Source organism: Hippoglossus hippoglossus, chromosome 12, assembly GCF_009819705.1.
Source record: "Hippoglossus hippoglossus isolate fHipHip1 chromosome 12, fHipHip1.pri, whole genome shotgun sequence".
NCBI lineage: Eukaryota > Metazoa > Chordata > Actinopteri > Pleuronectiformes > Pleuronectidae > Hippoglossus > Hippoglossus hippoglossus.
This window is the reverse complement of record NC_047162.1, coordinates 12,867,894-12,893,061: the sequence shown is the minus strand read 5'-3', so window position 1 is coordinate 12,893,061 and position 25,168 is coordinate 12,867,894. Positions and strand designations below refer to the sequence as shown.

Below are 25,168 nucleotides of genomic sequence, written 5' to 3'. Positions count from 1 at the left end.
CCAGACCTAGACATCAGACATCCCTCATCCTGTACGTTTCTCTACAGTGACATGTCAGAAAGTCTGCTGTGAATAACATGACTCAAGAAACAGTGTGTCATCGCTCATTCTAGCAAGTTTGGCAATCAGTGCAAGTTGCGATTACAAGACTAACGAGAGCTCTGCTCTGCCTGATAAATGATGGCCTAGCAACGTTTATTTAGCTTTCAATACATCATCTGCAAAATCCTGCCTGCTGTGGAGTTGAGTTTTTTACCAAACGCAGGCGACTGATGGCCAACAATGGATCCAGCATGTTTGTAATTAACCACGAAATTCATTTAATTGCCTTATACCTACAGCAATCATATAATCAAAAGTGTAGAAACAAAACTACGCCTTAAATAATTTCAGTGGATTTAAATGGATTGGCTTATTGCAACACACCGTAGTGTTTTAATAGTGTGTTACTTCATGGTCTTGTGTATTGCAGACTATGACTGAAATAACCTGTTACAGACGTAACACAATGTACAGACCACTCTGCACACCATATTTTTGAGAGGCCCCTGCAGCATAGGAGTGGGAAATATGGCTGAAAAGGAGATGATTATAAAAATGTTCATATCAGTCGATACAGATAATTATCAGATAAATGTCACATTATTATTTCTGTTAAGTTTGAAGACTGATTTTGCTCCTGGTTTATTTTTAAACAGCAACACATTTTAGATCAATTACGTGTTATACCTCCTCACTGTGCTTACACGATGCATTTATCAATATGTATACAAGTATATGCACTTCTGAGGTAATTAGTGATATTGTTTTATTGCCCAGTGATTTCAGGGCACATCCATCGCTGTCTTTGCAACAACAAAAAAACAACCACAAAGCATAAGATATTCATACATTTTGTTATTTTTTATAAATCATTCCATTAATGTTTCATGAGTCACAAACTTGTATTTCTGTAACCTGTCTTCAATAGCGAGGGGTTGTTAAGTTTGTTTTTATTATCATCAGAAACTAAAATCCACAATCGGTTTCACTATCGCACCACATGATGCAGCCATTAATTAAACCTCCTCCCTTCCAACCACCGACGACCTCATATAATGGACGTGATGTTTGGTTGCATGTGCGTGTGATTGGCTGCGATGCAATAACGAGCGGAGGGTGCCAACCGTCGCGAGCCGTGCACGCAAAAAAAAAAAAAACATTTCAGTGCACGTCCTACTTGTAAACCTCTACAGCAGGGGCGATTTTGCGCGCTCCCGTGACTCTCGCCATAGAAAACAAAGCTGAGCGTCTTCCATAACAGCGAGGGCTGCAGACCGGAGGAATAACCGAATTCATCCCGGACACATCGCGCTGAGTATGGATCCACAGCGGCTGTAGCATCGTTAGAGACGGAGCCTTCCCGGGCAGGGGTGACGGCAGGACATCCGCGAAAACCGACGAACATAACACCAGCGTGTCTTTCTTCTTCTCCTTTTTTTTTTTTTTTCTCGGGGTGCTTTGTCTTGTCCACCTAACGAGAGCGAACCATCATCCCCCGTTTCACTCGCAAGATATTCAGCTAGTGATCACTAGCTGCCGCCGGGATGTGTCATCATGTTGTCACCTAAAAGTAACCGCTGAAGGACGTCGGATCTGTGGAGGAGAAGCAGAACCAGCTCGCCGAGGTCCCAGCGGGTTGTCACCGGGACCTGAATCTGCGTTAGCCACCGTCGCAGAGCCCACTGTTTTCGGCGATATGGCGGAGCAGGGCTACTCATCCTGGTGAGTGCGCACAGGCACATCGCTGCCCGACTAGCCGCGTTCAGCTAACGCTAGCCGATGCTAATGCCAAGCTTGATCGATATGGGTCACAGAAACAATGGGTTGTGTCCCTGACAATTAGCGAGAACACGTGGCTCTTCACACGGACGCATTTAGGTGTATTTAACACAGTGTGAGGGACAATGTGTTTGCTCGGGTGTGTATTTGTTCCCCCCTGCAGCTCTGGTGTTGCTAACTCGCTAACCTCAGCTGGGTGTTCAGGCTAGCAAGCCTTACCAGCTGATGCTAATGCTAACGGCAGCGCTCGATTCCACTATTGTGAACGGTTGCTAACGAGCTAGCTGCCCCCCGATAAAGCCCATTGGGGGGGTGAGTCAGTTGGTGAATTGGCTCCTTCGCTTGCTTTTATGAAAATGGTAATTTTGCACAGTGAACCCCGCGTTGCGTGATGGTGCGGGGCAGATTAGTGGATGTTTGGTCGTGTCAGCAAATTAGCGTTAGCTGATTTTTAAACGGCTAGCATCCGCCGTCGAGCCGCTTGCACACAATAACAAAGGTTCTGCCGTAGAGGTAAGCTAGCTAACTGGCATCGCAGTCCCAGAAATGCTAGTTTCAGGGTGAGCCTGGCATCGTGACACACCGCCGGCTGCTACGGTTCCTCTTGGCGGAATTTGCGAGACACCAGCTCCCGGAGCACAGGGTTAATGATGTGGCTGCATTTTAATTTGTGTGGCGGAGAAGCCATAGACACGATGTGATGGGTGACTGTCGTTATCCCTATGAATGAAAAGGACCTGACTCCGTCGAGGCCTTGCTCGTTTCTGAAGGCTAAATTGTACCTGTTTGCTCCCAGTAACACGGGTTCCTGTTAAATATGATGGTTTTTAGCCCAACATCCTCTTGTGTATGATGAATGCAAACCAATGTCTCTAAGGCCACATTAGATTCATTGACTGGCTGAGGGTCACACTAATGTAGACCTTGTACGTCTGTCTTTATATATTTTTGATTTGAGGTAAATAAATTCCAGTATTAAAACCCCAGCCCCAAAGTTTTCCACTTGAATGTAGGATTGCACCTCTTAATAAATCCCATGTTTATTAATGTCCATAATGAACACAAGCAGGTCACATTTATTAACTATTAATCGTCACCTCATTTAATTGGTGTCTTGATTTATTTATTTTATATTTGAAGTTCGTTCTGCAATGCAATATTCACACCCTATGTCAGAGCTGATTTAACATTAAACGTTCTAGGTTTAACTATATGAAAGTTAGTTTGGAACTCGTGGACTTATTTCTTACAACGAGGGGACACACTGTTCAGTGCGAGTCAGGCAAACTTGAAATATGGACATACTGATCTGATTGCATTCCAATTGTTTATTACACGTTCATCTACATAGTTTCTCGTCCGGAAATAGATGCGAAGTGGAACAGTGTGTGAAATACAAGGGGTAAGCCAAGCAATACACAAACTGAGCCAAACAACAGAAATACGCCGTCTGGCAGCTTCAGGATCATCTTGTACACACGACCCCTGGACTCAAGTCTTTGCTTTAAGCTAGGCTAAATGTGAAGTGCGCCATTGTATGGAGCACATTGATATTAACATTGGGATGGCAAATGATGGATTGTCATTATCACCTCATCTGTTATTATTAATGTGTTTGGTTTTTTTGACATCTTCAAATGTCAAATTTGTCTGACCAAAATCCAGAGATATTGAGTGTCACACGTGAGAAAGAAAAGCTTTGAATCCTCATATTTCAGAAAGCAGAAATAGCTACTTTTTGCTAAAAAAAAAACGAACTAAAATGATCTTTGGATTATCAAAACAGTTGTGATTTTTCAATTGACTCATTAATTGGCTGCTTTATTTTATTTATTTATATATATATATATATATATATATATATATATATATATATATATATATATATATATTAGTGTTTTCCTTTTTAAAACCACTCAACCTCCCCATCAGAGATAAATTCTGCCTGAATGGGGCTTGAGTGTATATATGTTTGTGTTAATGTGCAAGCCAAGAAGAAAAAATATTAAGGACAGTGGCCATCTATTGTGCCAGAAAAAGCCTAAATGTCACCAAGGACCCTCACGGATGAATAATGAGCAATATAGTTGACACTAAATCGAAGCTGGTACATTTCACACTGGAAACATTTTTGCTTTGTAACCATAAAAATATCTCAGTTTTTCACATTGTTTCTCAACATATAGTCATCTGCGGTTTTACAACATTGGCACATGACGGGTTACTCTTTCACATATCTTTTATTTCTGTGTATAACTTGCGGGCTGTAGAACAAAGCTGATGTTGAAATTAGGAAAACACAACTAAAACCCTTAAATTAAGTAACCACAGTCATAGATGGGCAGATATATATCCTAGTATTGGTGGCATTTCACTAAAGCAAGCCTTTGAAGATCTGTAATGAAAGTGTGTGGTTGTGTGTACAGATCCTGGGTTACGATGCTGTACTCGGCAGCATTTGCAAGTTCCGTTGTGGACAATTCGTTTTAAAGCCTTTATATTTACGCCTGGATAAATTGCTGCTTACTAGCTAATGTAATTTATTTTAATCAACCCTTTTTAGTAACCAATGTGCTATTGTATAGTTCTGAAGATGTCTTAATTGAAGATTGTTAAGTTGTAGTGTAATGCTGGTTTGAACAGCCTTCACTGCAGCAGGTGGCTTTGCAGCTTGGTTCGGTTCCTAACAATTGGTGAGTGGCTTTATGTCACTGTCACACTGGTACTCTTCTGTGGTTTCTGTAGAAAGTAGTTTTGTCTAGTTTAATTTCCTATGTTTTAGAGCTTGTGGTTAGAACCTTTCACATGGTATGATTGTGAATTTGGTGCTTCCTGATGTGTACACAGCCATGAAGAGTACAGTCATATAGACATTTTAGGAAAGAGCTGACTAATGCAGCTGTCATATATTATTTCATCTTACTTCTCCATCCAGGCAATTGTCAAACACTGTCACCTCTCTTTGTGTTTTGGTCTGATAGACGCTGATTATTCGCAGCACTTGTTGGTGCCATCTTGTGAAAGCTTTTAATCTGTTCATTGTGAGATTAAATAAACAACTCCTTTAATCATAACCCATTACATTTTGCCAACACTTGGCGACCCAGTGTAAATAAAGACAAATATTGGCCTCTGGTCTGTAATTTTCATTCATAAATTTAGCCCCAGCCATTGTTTTTATTTTTAACAAATTGTGCCAAATGGATCAATCTGTGTTATCTTCGGGGGAGGTTGTACAAGTGTGATTATGTGGCAAGTGCCCTGCACAGAGCAGGTGTCTGGGTAAGATTTACGATATGATGAGTGAGGAAGGAGTTTTGTGATGTGGAGAGTAATCTGTAAGAATGATAGTCATGTCAACAATCAAAGGTTAATATGATGAGGTGTTATTTTTGTGTTGTGTGCAAGATCTTCCTAGCAGTCACACACCTGACTTTGTTTCTTATTATGTAGAAATGCTTATAGACATGAAACTACAGAGTGACATAAGATGACAAAATGAAACTGTGTCAAAACAATCACAAGGACGAAATTACAATTACAATCACAAGGACGAAATTTAAACCAATAAGTGTGATCTTTTGTCCCTTTGCTGTGAAGACTGTCTGTTTGTATAAAGAGTTACAACACTGAAAACCATTTTAGTGTAGCTACATCTGTTTCATTTCTAATGATGCAAACCGTTGCAGCCACTTCAGTGCAGCCGGTATACACTGGCTTTGATGAGATGTGAGTTGAAAGCTTTAAGCAGAAGTAAAGTAGCAGGTAGAATCTCTTTGTGACACATCGGTAAACAGAGGCGTCACCTGGCCTCATGAGCAAGCCAGCCGAATTTGTTTAATGTGGGTCTCACCCTCCTCGGCCTGGAGTAAAAAACAAAAAAAAGGAAACGCATCATATAGTTGAAAACACGGTCTGCCATGTTGAGTTTTCAAGTGGGTTAACTGCAGCAAGGTAGAGGACATTTTTAATCCTCACAATCAAACGCTGAGCCTGTTGCTATAGTTTAGTGTCTTCACCATGTCTTCTTTAGGCAGAATCCCTTACTGCAGCTCACTTTAAAAAATGTTTTTGAAATCATGGTTCTTACAAGTGTCGCTGAGGTTGTTGTGTATTATGTTGTACTTTTGATAAAGTTACCCTGGCTTATGGATAAAAGCAGTGTTTATTAGCTAACATGGGCCAATAGCTTTTTTCAACAGTTTTTCTTTTTTGCAAACCCTAGAGATAACTGGTCCTGGTCCATAACAACTTTAGTTCTTCTTTAGCCTTTTTATTCACGAATCTACGTAAAAAACCTCCTCAGGAAACATGGATATTAAGATCTAATCCTAAAATCCTATTATTCAGACTATCCACACTACAATCTAATTCAAGCTTGGCCTTTCTAGACACGGACCAATCAACTAATCATTCACTCAACTTACTAAGTAGGTAATGCTGAAAATGTTGACTTTTACACATTTTTACAATCAGACTCAATGAATTGTAATATCTATAGTTAAGGAGGCTTTGTAATGAGCAGTAAATGATTTAGGTCTTCTGTTATAGATGTTAAAATTTCATAGACATGAATTAGATTTCAGTATCTCAGCTTAAAGCACACACTGACCCGTTTGAACATGATGGATTACTGAAACACCTGTTGCCTGCGTCCTGAACAGTAACAGCACTAACGATTAGATTCTTTAGAACGTAAAGGACTAAGTAGTTTTAATTAGGAAACGCACTAGACCAGCTCATCTCAAATTTTGAAGCTTATTCAACCAACATGATTAGGACTGGGTGATGGGTATTACCAGCAGCTGGTAGAGACCTGCATTATCCCTAAAAAAGATCTGTAGACATTATGCTGCAGGCGATCCTTGTGACTCTTAGCTGAGGCATGCAGCCTACATCACGGACAAACCCAACCCAAGACCTCATTTGCTCTCTGTCATTCCTGCCCGTTTCCCAGTTGATCCCTTATCAACTCTCAGATCAATCCAATAGAAATAAAATCCCACTGAAGAGTGTTAACATGCACCAGAGCAGCAATGCAGGGCAGGTGTACATATTTTCCTGAAGGCAAAAAGGTCACAGCTGGTCACAAACTGCATTTGTTCCTGGAGGTTGTAGCTCAGTGCATTCACACTTCTGAGTATGCACGGGCAGATAAATGAGTGGACCCTCGTCTTAAATACCCTTGCTTCACAGGGGCAGCATTTGCGAAAGTCTTCATTGTGGTCCAGTGACCTGGCCTTTAGTGGTCAAATCATGCATGCAACTGACTTGATGGAGGACGGTATTGGAATTGTGTTATTGAAAACCTAGTCTGTCAGCGAACAAGGACGTCTTATGGCACTTTGGGCTGCCATCCAGCCTTCAACAGTCCGGGATTGTATTTTGTTTTTAAATGTTCCATTCATCTATCTCACCCATGTTCTACAGGCTTGTGTGCACAGAATTCAGACGAACCCGTTCGATGCTAGAATATGAATTAGGTCTGTGGGGGGGGGCTAGCTGTCTATCTGCTTGTAGTGTTGACAGCAAGGCAGTGACATCATTAGTGTCTGTGTGTGGAACAAGGTCAGTTTCTTAATCGCTTTCTTAATGCTTGAAGCCAAACTGCTGTGTAAGACATTTAACCCGTTTAGGTTATAACTCACAAAGACGGAGCACTTTCCTGAATACGGTGTCACATTTGCATCGGCTATATTGTTAGATGTTCATTAGAGCCTATGTCTTGGTCAAGTATACAGGGCCCCATTGTAATTTGACTTGTCTGTGAAGATGATGCCTGCTGAGTGTGTTTTTCAGTCATTAAGTCAGGGCCTGTATTGGACAAACAAGGCCAGGGCAGAGCTACACGATGCAGCATTGTCCTGGTGTCCTGTTTCTACACTGAACTACATGTTACCCCTCCCCTCCAAGACACATTGGAGTCATTCTACTAAATGAATGAACGAGACAGGGGGTTCTTGTTTTCTTTTTTTCCTTTTCCCCAGCATCACATTGGAACCTGTGAATTCCTTTTTCACATGTTTACCAGAATGAACAATGATTTAAAGTCTTTAAAGCTGTTTTCTCTGTCAGGACTCTGTCAGAAAACTAGTAATGCAGTTCAGTAGCACACAGCTGAAACAGTATTCCCTGCATGGCAGCAGGAAAACACAGATTCCACTTGCAGAGCCTCAACGTGAAATAACACTTTAGCACCTTGTGAGCAGATATCCAAATTAATGATTTGACCTGTGCATTTTCTCATAAGGCCAATTCCATGACTGTGTTCATTGTCTTCTGTTCATGCTTTGTAGCCAGGTTTATCTAATTTTCCTTGTCCAAATATATTGTTGCTGACTCAGACATTCAAACTTGTTCTTCTCAATGTAATTCACAGAAGAGGCTTGCACCTGTTACACTCGAGTTTTGCTGGCATTGCCAACACAAACTGAAACAAAGCCTGCATAATACAGTATGTTGCAGAGGAAACCCATTTATATTCTCTGTATGTTGCTTCACAATAACCGAGACAGGATGGCGTTGCTGGCTGTGTCTAGAGTGGGAGATGTTCTTGCCTCTTGAAAAGATGACCCACAGCCGCTTTAAATTAGAAGTGTAATGGTGGCAAAAATCAAGGAAAGTTTGACTAATATTACTCCCAACTCAAGAGGTTTTATTTTTAGGTCTTGAGTTTGTTGTAACAAATATCCTGTTTAGTGTTATCCAGTGAGTGTGAGTGCTGGTCAGCTCGTGATTAATGTTCCTCTAAGCTAATGTGGTTTCTCTGTGGGGAGCATCTGTCATCTTGTTTTTGAATACTTCCTCTCTGTCACTGTCTCCCACCAACACTGTGACCCTCTTCTTTTCATTTACTGTTCTCTGAATAATTAAAACTCAGTATTTGACTCCACAGTGAGCAGTAAATTCAGCCACATTTAGTGACTGTATGTAGTCGCTGAGCGAATTTGATTCAAATATAAGTAATAAAACAAACGATATATATTATAGTAAATATATTATAATATTTAGTATCCTGGGATTTGTTTTATGCTGACTGTCATTTCACATTTAAAAAAAAAAAAAAGCTTAAAACTCATTCATTAGCATTTCTGTACTGCAGTTTATTAGCTGATATATTCATTGATACTGATGTACTGTATTCCAATTTATCAGTTTAAATCATTAATCATCAGTATCATCTTTGTGTGAACCGGTGTAGGGTTACGACATGGCTGCTTCTCAAAAGTGAAGCTTAATCGCCCCCTGTTGGTTGGCTGCAGTATAGCTTAAAAACCCAGCCTCCTCCATGTTAGCAGATGGGACATGGACACATCAAATACATTTCATTTTAGGTTGTTTTTTTTATCACACTGGTGTTTGTTCAAGTGCTCATTTTTACATGCATTATGGATTAAGGACAGCAAGATGGTGGAGGGTAAATGTGCGCTAAGTAACAAAAGACACAGCCTATTATGTTTGTGTTTTTTAAATTTACCCTAAAATGTTTGGCCTGCCCCAGTAATGCTCAGGGGGTTGAGGAGTTAAGTTATTTCCTGCAGAATTTGACCTCAGTCTCTGAGTAAACTCTACTTTTTTAAATAGACCAGTGATAATGACATTGTTGGGCTCATAGGTTTTGTTTTTCCATGCCTAAACCATGACCAGAGACTGACAGGAGAGAGACGGGTCAAGGTTAGGGTCAAATCTGCACCTTTCACCTGAAGTCAGCACTTCACAATGCCGGCCTTGTCCTCTGCCCCAGAAAGAAGGCCTGCATTATGAGGGTGCATGCTGAGACTGCGCTGTGTCAAGGCCCCAGATCATTGATATGGGAACAATTTGGTGCTGGGACACACAGCATCAGTGTGCAAACTAGCAGCGTGTTTACACATCTGTGTGAAAAAACAGAGCGTTTACTTAATGTTGAAATTAGAAGATTAATTGTTTGATGATTAGCAGACTTAAAAGATGCAGGTTGAGTGAAGTCATATTCATCCTTCATCAAGACAGTGCTGCTCGTCTTTTCTAGAACGTAATGAAAATGCCATCATTATTAAACTGAAACATATGGATCCTCTTTTAGCAGATCCATCTGTCTCGCACATCACAATAGCATTTACAAATGTTCTTGCCTATTTTTCCGACATAAAAAGGAAAATGTTTCCTTTTGTGTGGAAAATACTTTGGCGCAGAGCCTCAAGTCTAGTCTTTGTCAAAAGGCTGCTGTAGTGGAGATCGACAAAACACTTTGCACAGATGGATAGAAAGTTTGAGAGTTCTCAAAGGGTGTACAGTTGTCAAATATGTGTGAAGATTGAGTTTGCTACTGACTAGAATTCAACTTAAATTGTGCTACAGATGCCGTGTTACATGGGTGAGGTTATAGCTGTTAAGACTGTTATTGTCTTTCATATATGAAGAATGCAACAGGAGACTACTCGATTTTAGGCTCATTCACAAAAACAGGACAATGTCTGGAACGTTTAGACGAGGGCTGGCGTCTGGTTATGCAGAAGGCAGGAAATAACGTATCAATTCTACTACAAATATCACGTGTTTTGGTTTACGGCACATCAGCGCTGACCCTTTTCACCAAAAGCTCTCAAACGTAGACATCTTCATCTGTGTCTTGTACTTGTATGGAACCTCTTTTTCATTCCGAGATATTTATATTCTTTGTGTTTTTCTCCTTTTGGTGTCCGTCGTCAACACACCCTCTGAATATTTCCACATTTTACTGGAAGGCTGGCAGGAAAGGATCCACAAAGTGTCTGGAGTTTAGTGCGTGTCTGAAAGTAGTTAAAGCATTTTTCAAGGTTAATAAAATAAAAATGTATAAAAGATATTCATTGAGAGAAAGTACACATATATAGATATACTCTGCTCATTATCCGATGAGTTGGTCATATGCACCCAAATTTAAATCAATTGACCTATTCAAAATTTGGAGGAAACAAAGAAACCTATACTTCCCGCTGCTGTGAGCACAGACCCCCTTCACTGTAGACCGTTTCCAATGTGCCTGGGACTCTATGGATTCCATTTGCCCGATTGATTTTCATAATCAATAACCTGTTTTCCACCAGTTCTTTTTTTAGAAACTCAAACAAAATTTGCAATTCTTATTTTTGCTATCGAATCGTTTCACTCTTCTTACCCTCTGCTGCTTTGTTGTGTGTAATTACGAGGCCCAGTGACCTCAGGGGAACAGAATATGTTAATATGTGCTCTGTGAGACAGTTTCATGTCGCGTGCTGTGATACAACATGCATTCAATATACTTTCACGTTCTATTAGATGTTCTCATAGACGATCACTGGAAAGAATTTTTCGATTTCCCAACATCATAAACGATACTACTGTGACGATAATCAAACAGTAAAACTCAACTGACCTAGTTCCCTTTAAGCATCCAATGCACAGTAGAGACTGGCTTTGTATTTAATGGATAGATGGTTCAATATGAGTATCATCTTAATTCTTGTTGCAACATTTGCCCTGCACATACATTTTGGGGGGTGTGTGTGTGTGTGTGTGTGTGATGGTGATGAAATTGCCCCCCGACCAGTGTGAGATTGTCAGTGCGGAGTCTGACGCGATTGACTGAAATTACAGTTGCATACTTGTCTCCATTTTTGTTATTTTCCACAGTATGGTGGTATAAAAAAAATCCGAGAATTGTGCAACCGCGATGTATTCTGATGTCAGTCTGACGGTTGGTATGTGTGTATATGGGTGTGCACTCTTAAGCTGAAATGATTATAGAGCCGAATCCAGTAGGAAAAAAAACCACCTTTATTCCAAGAGCAAAGGATACGTGCTCAATTCACCACAGTTAAACAACTCGGAGAGGAAGAATGGAGTTTACTGGCCTTGACATGTAGAAGTCTTCTATGATTCAAGTGGGCAGATTATATAAGATTATTCTTCTTTCTGCTCCTTTTCATTCAAGCTTCGAGATTCTATGTTTGCACTAAAGTGTTTTGTTTGGTTGATGAATGAAATACAACATAAGTTAATGTCTGTTTTGAAAGATCTTTACTTAATTTTGAATGTTTGATTTAAGAGTGTAAAAACATCAGAGGCTTTTTAAGAAATGCATTACATATTGAAAATATGATCATTCTAACAGGTATCAGGAAATCGTGGAACGTTTGAGCTCAAACCTTTTGTGTGTTTTACTGACCTCTGCATATAATGAATAAACAATATGGTCAAAAATTAAACCATTGTTGTAAAAGTCAACTCATTGGCTTTGGTACAACTTGTGGTGTGTAAACGGTTTCAGTTCGGGCCAAGAAAAATATATGCTTTTGTGAATATTGTTTGTGTATGTTAAGGGTGTATGTTTTCCTTCACATCAAACACAATGTGATATGTATTAACTGTTTTATTAAATAGTTTTATGCGCATGGATTCTCACATTTGTATTTCTCTCTCCCTCTTCAGGGCGTACTCCCTAGTTGACTCCAGCCAGGTGTCCACCTTCCTCATCTCCATCCTTCTCATCGTCTATGGCAGCTTTAGGTGAGCATCAATACATGGTCACTTCAGCTGTCTAGAGGACAGTGGAAATAGACTCTTAGATCATGTCTAGTTTCTCACATGAACCTATAAGTCATATCTTTGTTTAGGATTGTCCTACAGTTCAGTTTTGGGGCTTTGGTGAGAGTCACCCACAAATATTTAAAGCAAAAGGAGTTTCCTTTGGCTTTTTTTGCATACGTTTTATAGCATTCTGTTCAGCCCTTAATTTCTTAGATAATAATTTATACCACAAGTTGTTTATTAACCATGAAGTAGAGATATGGCCCTGGCTCACCGGGTTAAATCAGATCGTACATCATAATGTGACTAAAAAACACTTTCCTGCAAACATTTTATCATCCTGGTGGTTGATGGCAGGGCGATGGTACAACTTCTTTTGTGACATGGGAGGAAATGATGTGCAGGTCGCACCTGAACCATAAAACAACTAGAATTAGGAAAATGTTTAACCAGTTAAATTCATACCCTTACAGTGTGGGTAATATATAACCTAAATTATGTTTGCTTAATGAGCAATAGAATTATTGTCCATAATTCAATGCAATTAAGATTGACCTTGTGGCCTCATTTCAGTTCAGTTTTTGTTTCGATTTGGTTTTGATGTTTCAGTTCTTTTCTAAGTTGACATGTTTGCTGGGTTGTTGTTGCTGCACTCTTCAGCTCTCTTGCAGGCTAAGTGAACCCTGTGAATGGTGGGGTAATGATTTTGGTGCATTATGTGCACCGAAAAACATCTACACGGCTGCACCTAATGGTGTTTTGATTGCTGTAGTTGCAATTTTCAACACGCTCTTCCAGTTTGTGCATTTCCCTCCACATGGTTTTAAATGCATTGTCCATTTGTGCTTAAAAACCCTGAGTGGGGAAAAAACTCAAAATATGATGTTTTTTGCTTAAAAGAAATAGTCCTGACATATATGAAGCATGTGACCCTAAATGTCATTGATGCTTCTGTTTCCCTGAAGAGACAGAAAATGGCAATAGATGAAAACTTTAGTTTTGTGTTGACCAATAAATAAATATTACATTTGTTAATTAAATATATGAAACCGTCACGGTTCTTTTTCTCAAAAATACTTCACACTCTAAATGCGATTATCCGAGCCATAAGCCTTTCTGACTGGCCATGATGATAATAAAAAACAACAGATGTTACTAATAACATCAACAATGTCTCCTCTACCTGTAAGCAATGACAATGTGACATACACTAACCTACATTAAACCAGGACTGAAGTGATATTACTTGTTATTTTTCCCACTAAAAGCATCTTTTATATAAAATAAAATGCCTGAATGTTTTCAGGACTGTCTGCAGGAAAATAAAACAACTAAATTTAAATTCATTTTAGAGACACAGTTCTGTCTAAGTTCACAGACTTGCACACTTAAGGAGAGGAAGGATGTTTTTTTTGTTTATCTTTGAAATACTTTGAATCCAATTTCCCCCAAAGCAAAATTGACTCATCTTCCATTGACAGAGATATTTATGTGCACTAAGAGCCACTGGGAGTCAGTCTCTGATTCATTCACTGTAAAAGCAGGCTGTGTTGTTGTGGTTGCTGTACAGCCTCTTCCTCCTGTTAACAGGCTACTTACTTTTGGGGGGGGTTTTGATTACTGATGCTTGTGTCCAAACACTCTCCTGCTCTCTCCCCTCTCCTCTGTCTCTGTCCCCCCCGACTGCAGGTCATTAAACATGGATTGTGAGAACCAGGAGAAGGATAAAGATGGTAACCCTATAGCGGGTGCTTTTAATAATGGCAGCTCGAACAACAGTGAGTGTTAGTAACTGCCAAGACCTGAAAACAGCGACAACTTGTTTTCTTGTATTTTATTTTACACCTCACACTTTATTAGCTTCCTACACGGAACCAAATTTTTTAAGTCATAGCATTTGTGTATGTTGTGTTTTCACCCCAGTTTTTGTTTTGTTTCGCAGGTATTCAGACTATAGACTCCACACAGGCCCTGTTTCTGCCCATAGGAGCCTCCGTGTCTCTGCTAGTTATGTTCTTCTTCTTTGACTCGGTACAGGTGGTCTTCACCATCTGCACTGCAGGTAAGTACCGCTCGTCAACATAACATAAGAAAGCCGCAGCTATAGAATTAACTGTAGTTACACTCTGGGGAGGACTTTTTCTCTGCGCTGATTATTGAAACTGTGAAGACCATTAACTGGCCCATTAAGCCGACAGAAAACGGCTGGAACAAGCTGACTAGGTGTGCAAGGCCTCTGGTCTCACTGCTGTGTTCTCTTCTTCTCCTCAGTTCTTGCAACAATTGCATTTGCATTCCTCTTGTTGCCAATGTGCCAGTATCTGACCAGACCCTGCTCCCCGCAGAACAAGTAAGAAAAACATGACGATTATTTGTGTCTTAAAATTGAGTTTGTTGTTGCACAAACTGCTCCGTGTGTTTGTACGTCTTTCACAAATTCACAGAAAGCTTGTTGATTCTGTCTATTAGTAGATAAGTGTCAATGCTGCAACAGTAGTAACATCTCTGTAAAAGGCAGGTACATTATATCTTTATAAAATAAAACTGAAAATATCTGCAAGGTTTAGATGGTGTAAGTCAGAAATGTATGTTGTGATCTGAGTGAACGAGTGCACGAGGAATTACCAGCAGCGCAACCCACCTACTCAATAGCCAGCATGACCAGCTGCTCTCTGGTTACTCATTCAGAGCCTCTGATCGAGTTTCACTAAACCTTTGTCTGCTCTACAGACCCTGTAATAACTGAACCTCTCAACCAAAACTATGTTCTGACATATGTAGTTTGTTATTTGTGTATCTTGACACCCTCCTAAAATGGCTGTATAGGCAAAAATTAGCATTTTAATGAAATATGCATTTCATATCTTGTCATTCTCATATTGAGATAAAATCCAGATGAGATTACAGATGTATTAATTGAGATGTAACCATGTATTTATCTGTTAACAATCAGTCTTGCTTTACTAAGGCTATAGAACAACACAACCCTCCCACAACAGTCCACAAGGTGGTGCTAATATACCAGAAGTGCATGAATGAATCTTCAGTGGTCCTCACTTACTCAACCGCCACACACACACACACGCGCGCATCAGTTCTCTCTCTATCTAGTTGTTCTAAGCAACTAAAGTAAACAAATGCTGCTGATTGGTCAAATATATCAGCCTGTAAATGTTTTCCGGTAATGCTGTGTTTCTCCTAATAGTCCTCTGTGATTTATACTTTATGTTTTATTTCTTTCTTGATGCAGGATTTCGTTCGGCTGCTGTGGGCGTTTCACTCTGGCCGAGCTCCTGTCCTTTTCCCTCTCTGTTTTGTTGGTGCTCATCTGGGTGCTGACTGGACACTGGCTTCTCATGGATGGTGTGTTGCTCTGTCGTGACTCAAGACATTTGTTTCTAGGTTCACAGGAAATGGTTGTGCTAGATGTTGTTAACCATTGATCCCCATGGCACATTTGTCTGAACTGTAGGGCGGTGGGATTAGTTCACACTGAACAGTAGTGAGAGGTGTTTGCATCAGTACGGACATTTTCAGGCTCTTGCTACAGTGAGCTACGTGCCAACACAGGGAGAATATACTCCTGCTTGTCAGCTGCTTTGTAAAACATAACTGGCATTTAACTCTGAGTGTGTGGTTGTTTTCACTGCTTTTGTTTGACTCGGGTGACTACAAGAATACAGCTTACTGTAATTTTAATGACACAAATATTCAGTGTTTGAAAACCTTGACATGTTTAATCTCAACACCATCTCACGTATCAGATCAGTTCAGGCCTCATGAAATTAAAGTGGGACAAGGATGGAGTATTTTCATCACATTAAACTAATTAATTAGTCCTACATCCACAGTAATTAATGTGTCTTAAATAAACTTGATGGAATCTGCTCCCATGTTGCTCTTTCACCCAATTTCCACTCAAATGTATGTGTTGTTAATGGTCATGTGTGTTTTTTTCCCTCCCCTTAGCTTTAGCCATGGGCTTGTGTGTCGCCATGATCGCCTTCGTGCGGCTACCCAGTCTGAAGGTGTCTTGCCTGCTGCTGTCAGGACTGCTCATTTATGATGTGTTCTGGGTAAGAAATTCTTCTATCCACAAACCTTACCTTTGTCACGGCTAACATGCAAACCACTGTGTGAATTACAGCAAATATATACCATAATAAAACCGTAATATTCACTAACAGTAAGGTGAGTTGTTATAAAGGAGTCTGTCTTCTTAAACCACTAGGATGGACTTCAATATTTCCTTTGGAGAAATTCTGCACTGGTTGTTGTGAATTCAGATGTGATTTATTAGCCACTGTTGAATTGTCACTACATTGGAAGTCAAGAAGAACGTGTCTCATGAACGATCGTTTTATTACGAGGGTTGTTTCAGTCGTGTGTGACGAAAGATTTTATGACTTTATTTAAGTGCATTTTCCACATTTTCATTATACCACTGAGCCTAATAAAGGGTTTATAATTCAGATTGAGTTGAGCGTAGTACGGGATCAAGAGCAGTACACGGAAGCTTCAGATATATTTTCTCCTCCAGTCATGTAATATGTTTGTTAGCCGTTCTACTGCTTCTCAGAAAGGAATAAAGATGAGTTTTAATGTCACAGAAATGTTCCACTTCACTGCTAGACTTTTTATTACAAATGTTAGCATTACATTTATAATCTGGAGTTGAAACTATTGATGGGAAAATTTAATTTGTCACAGCCTCTCAAAAGGGAGCATTTGTGATGAGCATTTGTCAACATGACTAGAGGCTAAACTGTCTTCTTACATTTCGTTGCAGGTGTTTTTCTCAGCCTACATCTTTAATAGTAATGTGATGGTCAAAGTTGCCACCCAACCTGCTGAAAACCCCATAGATGTTCTGTCCAGGAAGCTCCACTTGGGGCCAGGGATGGGCCGTGATGTCCCCCGCCTCTCACTACCTGGCAAACTCGTCTTTCCCAGGTAAGACTGAAGTAACCAGGCGAACGAAGTGGTGCTGTGTTATTTTTGTTTATTTATTTATTCATTTTATTTTAACTGATAATAGGAATTTTGACTGATTAACACTATCAGTTAATCTGTTATTGAGGGTTGGTTATTGTGATTGCCCACTGAACATATACACCGTTTACTTTCATGTGCATCGGGGTGACTGTATGTCCGTCACGGCTGCAGGAACACGCACAGCTAAGGCAGAAAGTTATGCTGGTGTCTGTCTGCCCTACATGGTAAAAACTTAGAACTATGGTGTTTTGAGGAGCCACTGAAGTGTCTGATTTCCCCTGACTGTGACAGATGGGTGTGAATGAGAAAGCCGAGCACTACAGCGCTGCAAGTGTGTGATGATGAATGAATCCTTATTTTCTACTGTTTATGCAACTTTTTGCACCTCTAAAAAATAAATGCTTGTTCAAATGCGCCAGACACTCATCCATTATAACATTTTAATGTTGTCAGGTGGTTGTTATGGTTGGTTGTCCGTTAGAGGAAACATTTTAAATTGTAGATTAAGACCAAACATTCCTTAAATTTAAATTCTCAATTATAAGGATTTCCTTTCTTATTTAATAGTTTATATATTTGGTTTTTATTTTATTTGGACATAGCAAGACGGATGAAAAGCAGCACAGCTGGGTCTACAGTTCACATACATCTTTATTTACAGGACGTGTAGATACAGTGTAGATCCGTCACAAAATGGTCACTATTCAGTCGATAACCAGTGTCTGTCATTAAGCAGCCTTTTCTTTGGCGCCACCCTGAGGCCAAACATTTTGTGCCTGGCCAGTGGTAAGAACATAAGAATCCCCAAATTGTCTGTAATTTCCTTCAGTCCAAAATGTAGTTCATAACCTCATGATACAGCTACTGTGACTGTCGCTTTCTGTCTGGTGCAGAGATGAGTCTTGGTTGGTTTCAGAAGGAAGTGATGACGCACTAATGATACACTTGGGATTTGTGTTGTACAGCCGCTGTGATCCTGCTGCTTTTGCCTTCTAGTATTTACACCCCTCTCTAAAGCTCTTTACTTTCCATCCGTGCAGTTCCACCGGAAGTCACTTCTCAATGCTGGGAATAGGAGACATCGTGATGCCGGGGCTGCTGTTATGTTTCGTCCTGCGGTATGACAACTACAAGAAGCAAGCGTCAGGGGAAGTCCCGGGGCCTGGTAACGCGCCCGGACGCATGCAGCGCGTCTCCTATTTCCACTGCACTCTCATCGGATACTTTGTGGGTAAGCAAGCGATTGATGTACGGATGAATGTAGAAGATCAAGAGATTTATTGTGTCAATCTTATGGAGGTGATAGTTTAAATTGTTTGATGTTTGACTCTGTAAATGTCCTCAGGTCTGCTGACTGCCACTGTGGCCTCCAGGATCCATCGTGCTGCTCAGCCCGCTCTGCTTTACCTGGTGCCCTTCACCCTGCTGCCTCTGCTCACTATGGCCTACCTGAAGGTACATTGATGGGATGGGACATTATCAGTTAAAGGAAGATTTATACATTTACATCTGCAAACTGCTTGTGTAAATACTCCAGATGGAGTGGTTGAGTTTTTGTGGTACTATTCCACTCGCAGATCTTTCTACCGTGTAGCTCAACCTATTGAGGTTTATTTCTTTTAACCTATTAAGACCTAAAGCTCTGAATTAAAATGCACTCTAACACCTAAGCATAGTTTTAAGGTGGTTGTTTTCAAACAGAGGGTTTTCTGAAGAGCTGACTGATTTACCAATGTTTCCGAAAACTTCAATTTCTCTGCCTCTGAAGCAGAAAGAGACATTGAAGACTCGATACTCGTGTTTGAAGCAGTGTTTGTGGTCCACAGGGGGATTTGCGGCGCATGTGGTCCGAGCCCTTCCATACCAAGAACAGCAGCTCCCGCTTCCTGGAGGTATGATGCACCCTGGGATGAACCACCAGCGCGGGGAGGACTGCGGATCCTTTCCCTCCATTAGATGGAAGGAGAGAGGGTACACTCACAGTGAGGCCATGTTGTCATCACTTGTTCATGCTTTCCGCCAATCTTCTGTGAAAACCCTCAGAAGGACACCAGTGTGTGGATCACAACGCCCCAACACGACTCATCTCTGGTCCCCACAACCTCCCCGTTTCATCTCCGCTTCCTCTTTTCTGTTTATTTCCTCTTCATTATAGCACATCCTGCCTGTGCTGTTTTTGTTCTGCCCCCTTCCCCTCTCTCTTTCCCTTTTTCCTCTTCTACAGTCGGTCTCATTCTCCACCTCCTTCCCATGGCCCGCTCCATTCAACAGGCCTCGTCTCTCCTTCTTCCCCTGCATCTTAAATTTCCTCTGCGTCTGTTCTTCGCCGACTCAGATGAACTCGAGGGCCAGACCTCTCCCCCCTTTTTGTGGACTTACGGATGTGAGACATGGCTGGGGTTTATATATATTTTTTTAGCATTGTCGTGGTCATTATTATTATTAATATTATTATTCTGGAACGATTTAAACAAACAGGGAAGAGGCAGAGTGTTGCAGTGGCACAGGACAGTGCTCGGGAGCAGCGACAGTGAAGGAGAAGAGTCTTCCCCCTCCATCCGTCTCCCCCGTCTCCCCGTTTCCCCCCCCCCTGCTTCTCTTCGTCTGTTCTCGTCGTCACTCGTCAAACGATGGCTTCTCCCCGGCACTACCGCCCTCCTCAGACACTGCAAGCCCCACCCTCCTCCTCCTCCTCTCTGTTCATCTGCTGTCCCCATTCCTCACCCCACCAGATAACTATGTATTTTATTTAGTAAAGTTTTATTCTTGGCATATACAGAAATTATGCATTATAAATTCTTAAGCTGCCCCACAGTGTTTGAGGGGCCGCTTCTATTTGTATATATGTGTACACATGTATTTGCAGTATCATGAGTTTGTATTTGTGATCGGGAGCATGTCGTGTGGAGTGGGAAACTGACGACAGCCCAGTTTTGGTAAAGTCTCGGCTGCCAGTTGTGTCGAGTCGAGCCTCCGTCATTCGGAGACTGTTTTCTAAAGTTTGTTGGCTTGTGCGATAGAAACAAAGCTGATGGATTTTTGAAAGAAAAACACAAAAGAAAAAATCTTCATCAGTGGCTGGTTGATGAAAAAGTTTCCTGCTCTAGTGTTAAAGTGTGTGTGTGTGTGTGTGTGTGTGTGTGTGCGCGCGCGTGTGTGTCTGAGTGAGCGAAACAGATGAGTGTTTGTTTTACTCAGTTTTAATTTGAAATCATAAACGGTGGCAATAGTCAGGTTTCCAGTGAGCTGGGCGTGTTGGATCAAACTGTCATAAACGCATGACATGTCCGATGGAAACAGTTTGTGTTTCATCTTGTAAAGATTTACTGAAAACTTCTTCTCAACAGGGGTCATTTTTATTTTTTATCTGTCTTTTTGCAGACAGGTGAAAATGTAAACAGTTTTTTTTTTTTTCCAAATAAATGAATGTTGAATTAATTTTTAAGTATGTTTTCATCGTGAAACCTCACCATGCATCATGCTGGGTTTTTTTGTACTGAGCTTCTTTTGTGCACATCCTAAATTTTCCACATTTATGGTCATGGAAACACTAAGCGTATCTTATGTCGGCTTATACGAGTCTTTAAACGTCTGAGCATGATTCTATCCGATCAATTTTTTATATGTTTTGACAAACGAGAAGCACATCGTATCTGAACTTTGTAAATGTCAGTGTTTCACCTCAGTCGATGAAGACCTGACTATTGTGAAAGTTCTGACTGGAGATGAGGGTCAGTGGGTGATGAAGACGTACTGTGGTTGGATTCTTATGTAGTTACAGATACATGTTTTTCTGGGTGGACAGTTAAATATGTGCGTGTGTGTGTGAGAGAGAGTGTGCCTGATATCATTAGGTCTGTTTGGACCTATAGGAAAGAGGGAAAATCAGTGGTGCCCTTCAGAAATCGGAAATAAAAATTAGAAATGAAATCGAACCCATAGGATGTTTTTTTTCAACATTTTTGTACCAGAGAGTCTTACTTTTTTTTCTTTTTTTTTTTGGTCCTTCCACTGTTTTGTGGTGCTTGTCAGTTAATATCTAATGTATACTGGAAGGAAAACGTGCAAGAGAGCACACGGAAGTAAGGACGATGCAGTGCGCTGGCTTTTTTCCGTTCTTTTTCTTTTCTTTTTTAAAAACTTTTCTAATGTATCTGGCCGTGCATGTGACGTGTACAGTGTATCATTTCTCAGACTGTGTTGACAGGGCTCCTGCAGTTTTGAGTCTCTCCTGGCCGACAAAACGAGGCACTGGACCTATGAGCGTGCGCAAAGGCCACTGGGTCGGAAAGACTGCGGTTGGTCAGCTCTGACTGACTCTCACAGGCAGAATATTAGGACCTGGATGCCGTCAGGTCGGGACTCCCGGCCTGCCGCTCAATGCAGTTCTCAACTCGGACGCTATAGAACCACAAACCCTCCCTTCACCTCCTCATAGACATGGAAAGAAAATATATAGATTTATATACATATATACATAAATGTGTGTGTGTGTATATATACATATATAAATAACAGATGGTGATAATGACAAAGTTTCTTTTTTATAGAAAATGGATTTCTTTTCACCCCTCCTTAGTTTTTTTTTTCTTTTTCTTTAGTGCTTTAGTTATTTTTTTTATTTTACTTCCCACCTCTTCTCCCCTCCGGCAGAGGACTCCAGCTCTGTTGGTGCGTTGATATTTCGGCTGAATGGATTCTGTATAGAAAACTGGTGAATAAAATAAATTAAGAACTGTGTAGTGAAATATGAATCCTGAAGTGCTTGATCTAAAACACTTTGTCTCCTTTTAACCTCCCTCCCTCCCTCCGCCCTTCTCTCCCTCCCTGTTCAGGATTCTGCTGTAAATAAACATGACTCTAACTGTAACGCTGTGTCTGCGTCTGTTATTCAAAGTCGTATTTGCATTAATTCAGGAGGTCCCTTTAAAACAATACCAGCATTATGCTGCAGGAGATATAGACTCTCCTGAGGAACGTGTACCTGCCTGAACGGTAGCTCGCTGACGAAAAGCTTCTTTTTGCAGATTTCCTTTTTCTCTCTCAAATGCACAACAGCTACACCTTCTCAAATTCGATATTACACGTGCTGCACAAATCTTATGTTACAAATCCCAAACTCCTGCTCTCACAAAACGCAAAAATGCAAAGCACGTGCACACACTTGTAACAAGGAATGTGAAGCCATGGACAAAAGTGTGTACGTCACATTTTTTATTCTACTTTTCCAATTAGATCAATGCATTTGAAATTTGTTGCAGTGTTCTTAATCTGCAGTGTTTGGGTGAAGTCAAACATCAGCACCTGCCACTCTGACATATTGTGGGGTTTAAAGAAACTGATGGGAGTTTGTCAAATGTATTTTACGTCTTCTCCAGCAGATGGCGACACAGTCCAATAATATGCACACAGAAGTCAGAATTATGGGAGTTGGAACTCATGCTTAATTTGTTTTTTACTTACTGCATGAACAAGTATATGTATACATTTATACATGCATATGTATGTTTAGCCATCTTCATGCAGTTTAACAGAGCCTTTACATGTGAATGTACCAGAAACACAGACACACCACAACTGTATGGAGTTCACGTTTCCACAGTGAGTTTTCAATGAGACACGAGAAGCAGCAGAATCGGAGCAATAAAAGGAATAAATCAGGGAGTGAACTGAAATGAGAAGCTCGTCCTCATCAGGGTGAGATAATTGATTCCTGCAGGGTGCTGGGAACAGGTTCTGTGAGGCTTCATGGGAAGATGGCTGCTGCCTCAATGACAAACCAAAGACGCTGAGTCAAGAATTTATAGAACGGCTGCAGCAGAATGAGAATAACACCCAGAAGAGATGATTTGTTTCTCTCAGACTTTTCTGTTTATGTATCTACGTGGATATAAAACCATTTTTTTGTCTGTCTGCTCCACTTCAGCTGCTCAGCGATTACACGTCTGTGGAGAATCGGTGTGTTTATATGACAAATGCAGGATAGATGGTTTTCAGCAGTGTCAGAAGAGAAGAAAAGACATTTTTTCTGGAAAATGTGATTACACTCACTGAGCAAATCCATTTATCCTCCTGTGAACCTTCAGTTTAATGATATGAAAAGACTTAATTAATTGGGATCTTAATTCTGACGACGCTGAGGGGGAATGTGGCTGTGAATTTGAATATTATGAGCAGAAATACATTTAAACCTGCAGACAGATGGACAGCCCGACCCACTGACTGGCTGGCTGGGTAGATGGATGGATGGGGTGGGGGGATGAGGAGCAGGACACTGGGTGGGTGGGTGGTTGGGTGGGGGAGGTTGGAGAAGGTCGGTGAGGTCAAGGCAGGCAGGGTCCACCCCTCTTCACCTATTGGCCAGGCCGCCCAGCGGGTCCTGTGCAGCTTTGAAGCCCTGAAGTGGACAGAATTCCACCACGGCCATGGGGATTGTAGCATGTCATTTGTACGAAATTTTGGCGAGATGGTCCTAAAAACGGAGAATGTTGCCCCACGGCTGGAATGCAGGGTTTTGTATTTACAGGCACTTTTACAGATGGGCAGGTGATCAGCCAATTAGAGAACAACCAGTCCAGGAATCATCCAGGTTTCAACTGAAAAGTCCAAAATGTACAGTTTGAGCAAAAGTCTACTGATTTGCAGTTGATGTGTGTGAATTTAGAGAATGTTCTTCTGATGTTAAATGACTGAAACGGTTTGAAATAAGCAACAAAATGTGCATTCAATCCTTTTGTGCGTGTTCTTTTAATCTATAATGGATTTGTCATTCACACACGAGATCTCAGACTTTTTAAAGATGCCAAACATTTGTTTTAAGGAAGGAAATGTATTTAAAACTTTGCAAAGGCATAAGAAAACACCCCATTCTATAGGTTTGTGTGGTTTCACAATATAAACCTACCATATAAACCTTATAGCTTCCAGTCCAAGCTGCAAAAAGGCAACGTACAGAATCTTTATAATAGAGTTACATAGTGTGGAAAACGAGGATTTGCCAAACTTTAAAGCTTCATAAGGAGGTAAAGAGGAAAAAGTGTAAGTTTAAGAGTTTGACTTCACTTCTTTGATCCTGCTCAACACATTTCACACATTTCCAGTGAGTTCACCTCCTCAGTACAGCAGCACACACCTTTTCCCCGTCTGACTGGAGAAATATATGAGTGGGAAAAGCTCATAATAAATTTCAGAGTCAGTAGCACATGAAGTCAACCAGTGCCGGTGATTTAAAAAGCGCTGGTATTTATTGGCGGTGCCCCCCTGCTCATGTTAATGGCTGAGAGGTTCCTTCCCCTTCTCCTTCTTCTCCGCTCCTCCAACCAGGCATTCCTGGCTTGTTTAAATAAGGCCTGCCTGCCTGGGCGCGGGTGGATTCCCCTCTGGCCCTTTGCCCTTTGACCTAAAGTGCATTCCATATGTAAAGTGAGGAATTCCTCTGAAGTTCAGTTAATGGGGTTGAGTTTTTTTCATCTTTTGGACTCTGCTCCCGCACTCGGGCGTTGGAAGATGTGAAAAACAAGCTCAATGTACACGTTTACCGGGGGCTGCTGGGAGTTTACATGAAGTTTGCTGTTTGTCTGTGGTGGTGAAATAAAAATAGAAATAAAACAGTATCCAGCAGCAGCAGGTCACAACATGGAGGCTTCAGCAAACCTCCCTGATAATCCTGTGGGATCATGACCAATTGATTTAATGGGGGATGTTGTAGAGTGGAAGTGTGAAGGTTTGAGGAAGTGGAGCTTGATTAGCTCTTCCGTTGGCTGCTGCCTCGGTTGGTGGACGGAAATGGCTGCTTTAATATCAATTAAATAATCACTGAGAC

The 25,168-nt window shown here is 40.9% G+C and overlaps 1 protein-coding gene across 4 annotated transcripts; it reads left to right on the top strand.

The window, feature by feature from the left end:
- The first annotated feature begins 1,044 nt into the window (after positions 1-1,044).
- On the top strand, positions 1,045-22,216 carry sppl3 (signal peptide peptidase 3). Of its 4 annotated transcripts, none has more exons than XM_034601933.1 (11): positions 1,045-1,764; positions 12,253-12,330; positions 14,041-14,129; positions 14,294-14,413; positions 14,623-14,701; positions 15,596-15,714; positions 16,321-16,427; positions 17,141-17,304; positions 18,387-18,577; positions 18,692-18,801; positions 19,173-22,216. In XM_034601933.1, exons 1-11 carry the CDS (start codon positions 1,739-1,741, stop codon positions 19,242-19,244), a joined length of 1,155 nt encoding a protein of 384 aa, XP_034457824.1. In that variant the 5' UTR covers positions 1,045-1,738; the 3' UTR covers positions 19,245-22,216. The 4 variants fall into 4 exon arrangements, with proteins under 4 accessions (XP_034457824.1, XP_034457822.1, XP_034457823.1 ...); XM_034601931.1 differs by having other exon boundaries at positions 14,041-14,135; XM_034601932.1 differs by having other exon boundaries at positions 1,121-1,764; positions 14,041-14,135; positions 15,602-15,714; positions 19,173-20,404.
- Positions 22,217-25,168: the final 2,952 nt, after the last annotated feature.

What these genes read in the sequence shown, in the direction of transcription:
- sppl3 (XM_034601931.1), top strand. Translation starts at nt 1,739, where the DNA reads ATGGCGGAGCAGGGCTACTCATCCTG. An exon ending in GGCAAACTCGTCTTTCCCAG is followed by an intron (nt 17,305 to 18,386) that starts GTAAGACTGAAG and finishes CCATCCGTGCAG; the next exon opens with TTCCACCGGAAGTCACTTCT. An exon ending in TCTCATCGGATACTTTGTGG is followed by an intron (nt 18,578 to 18,691) that starts GTAAGCAAGCGA and finishes AAATGTCCTCAG; the next exon opens with GTCTGCTGACTGCCACTGTG.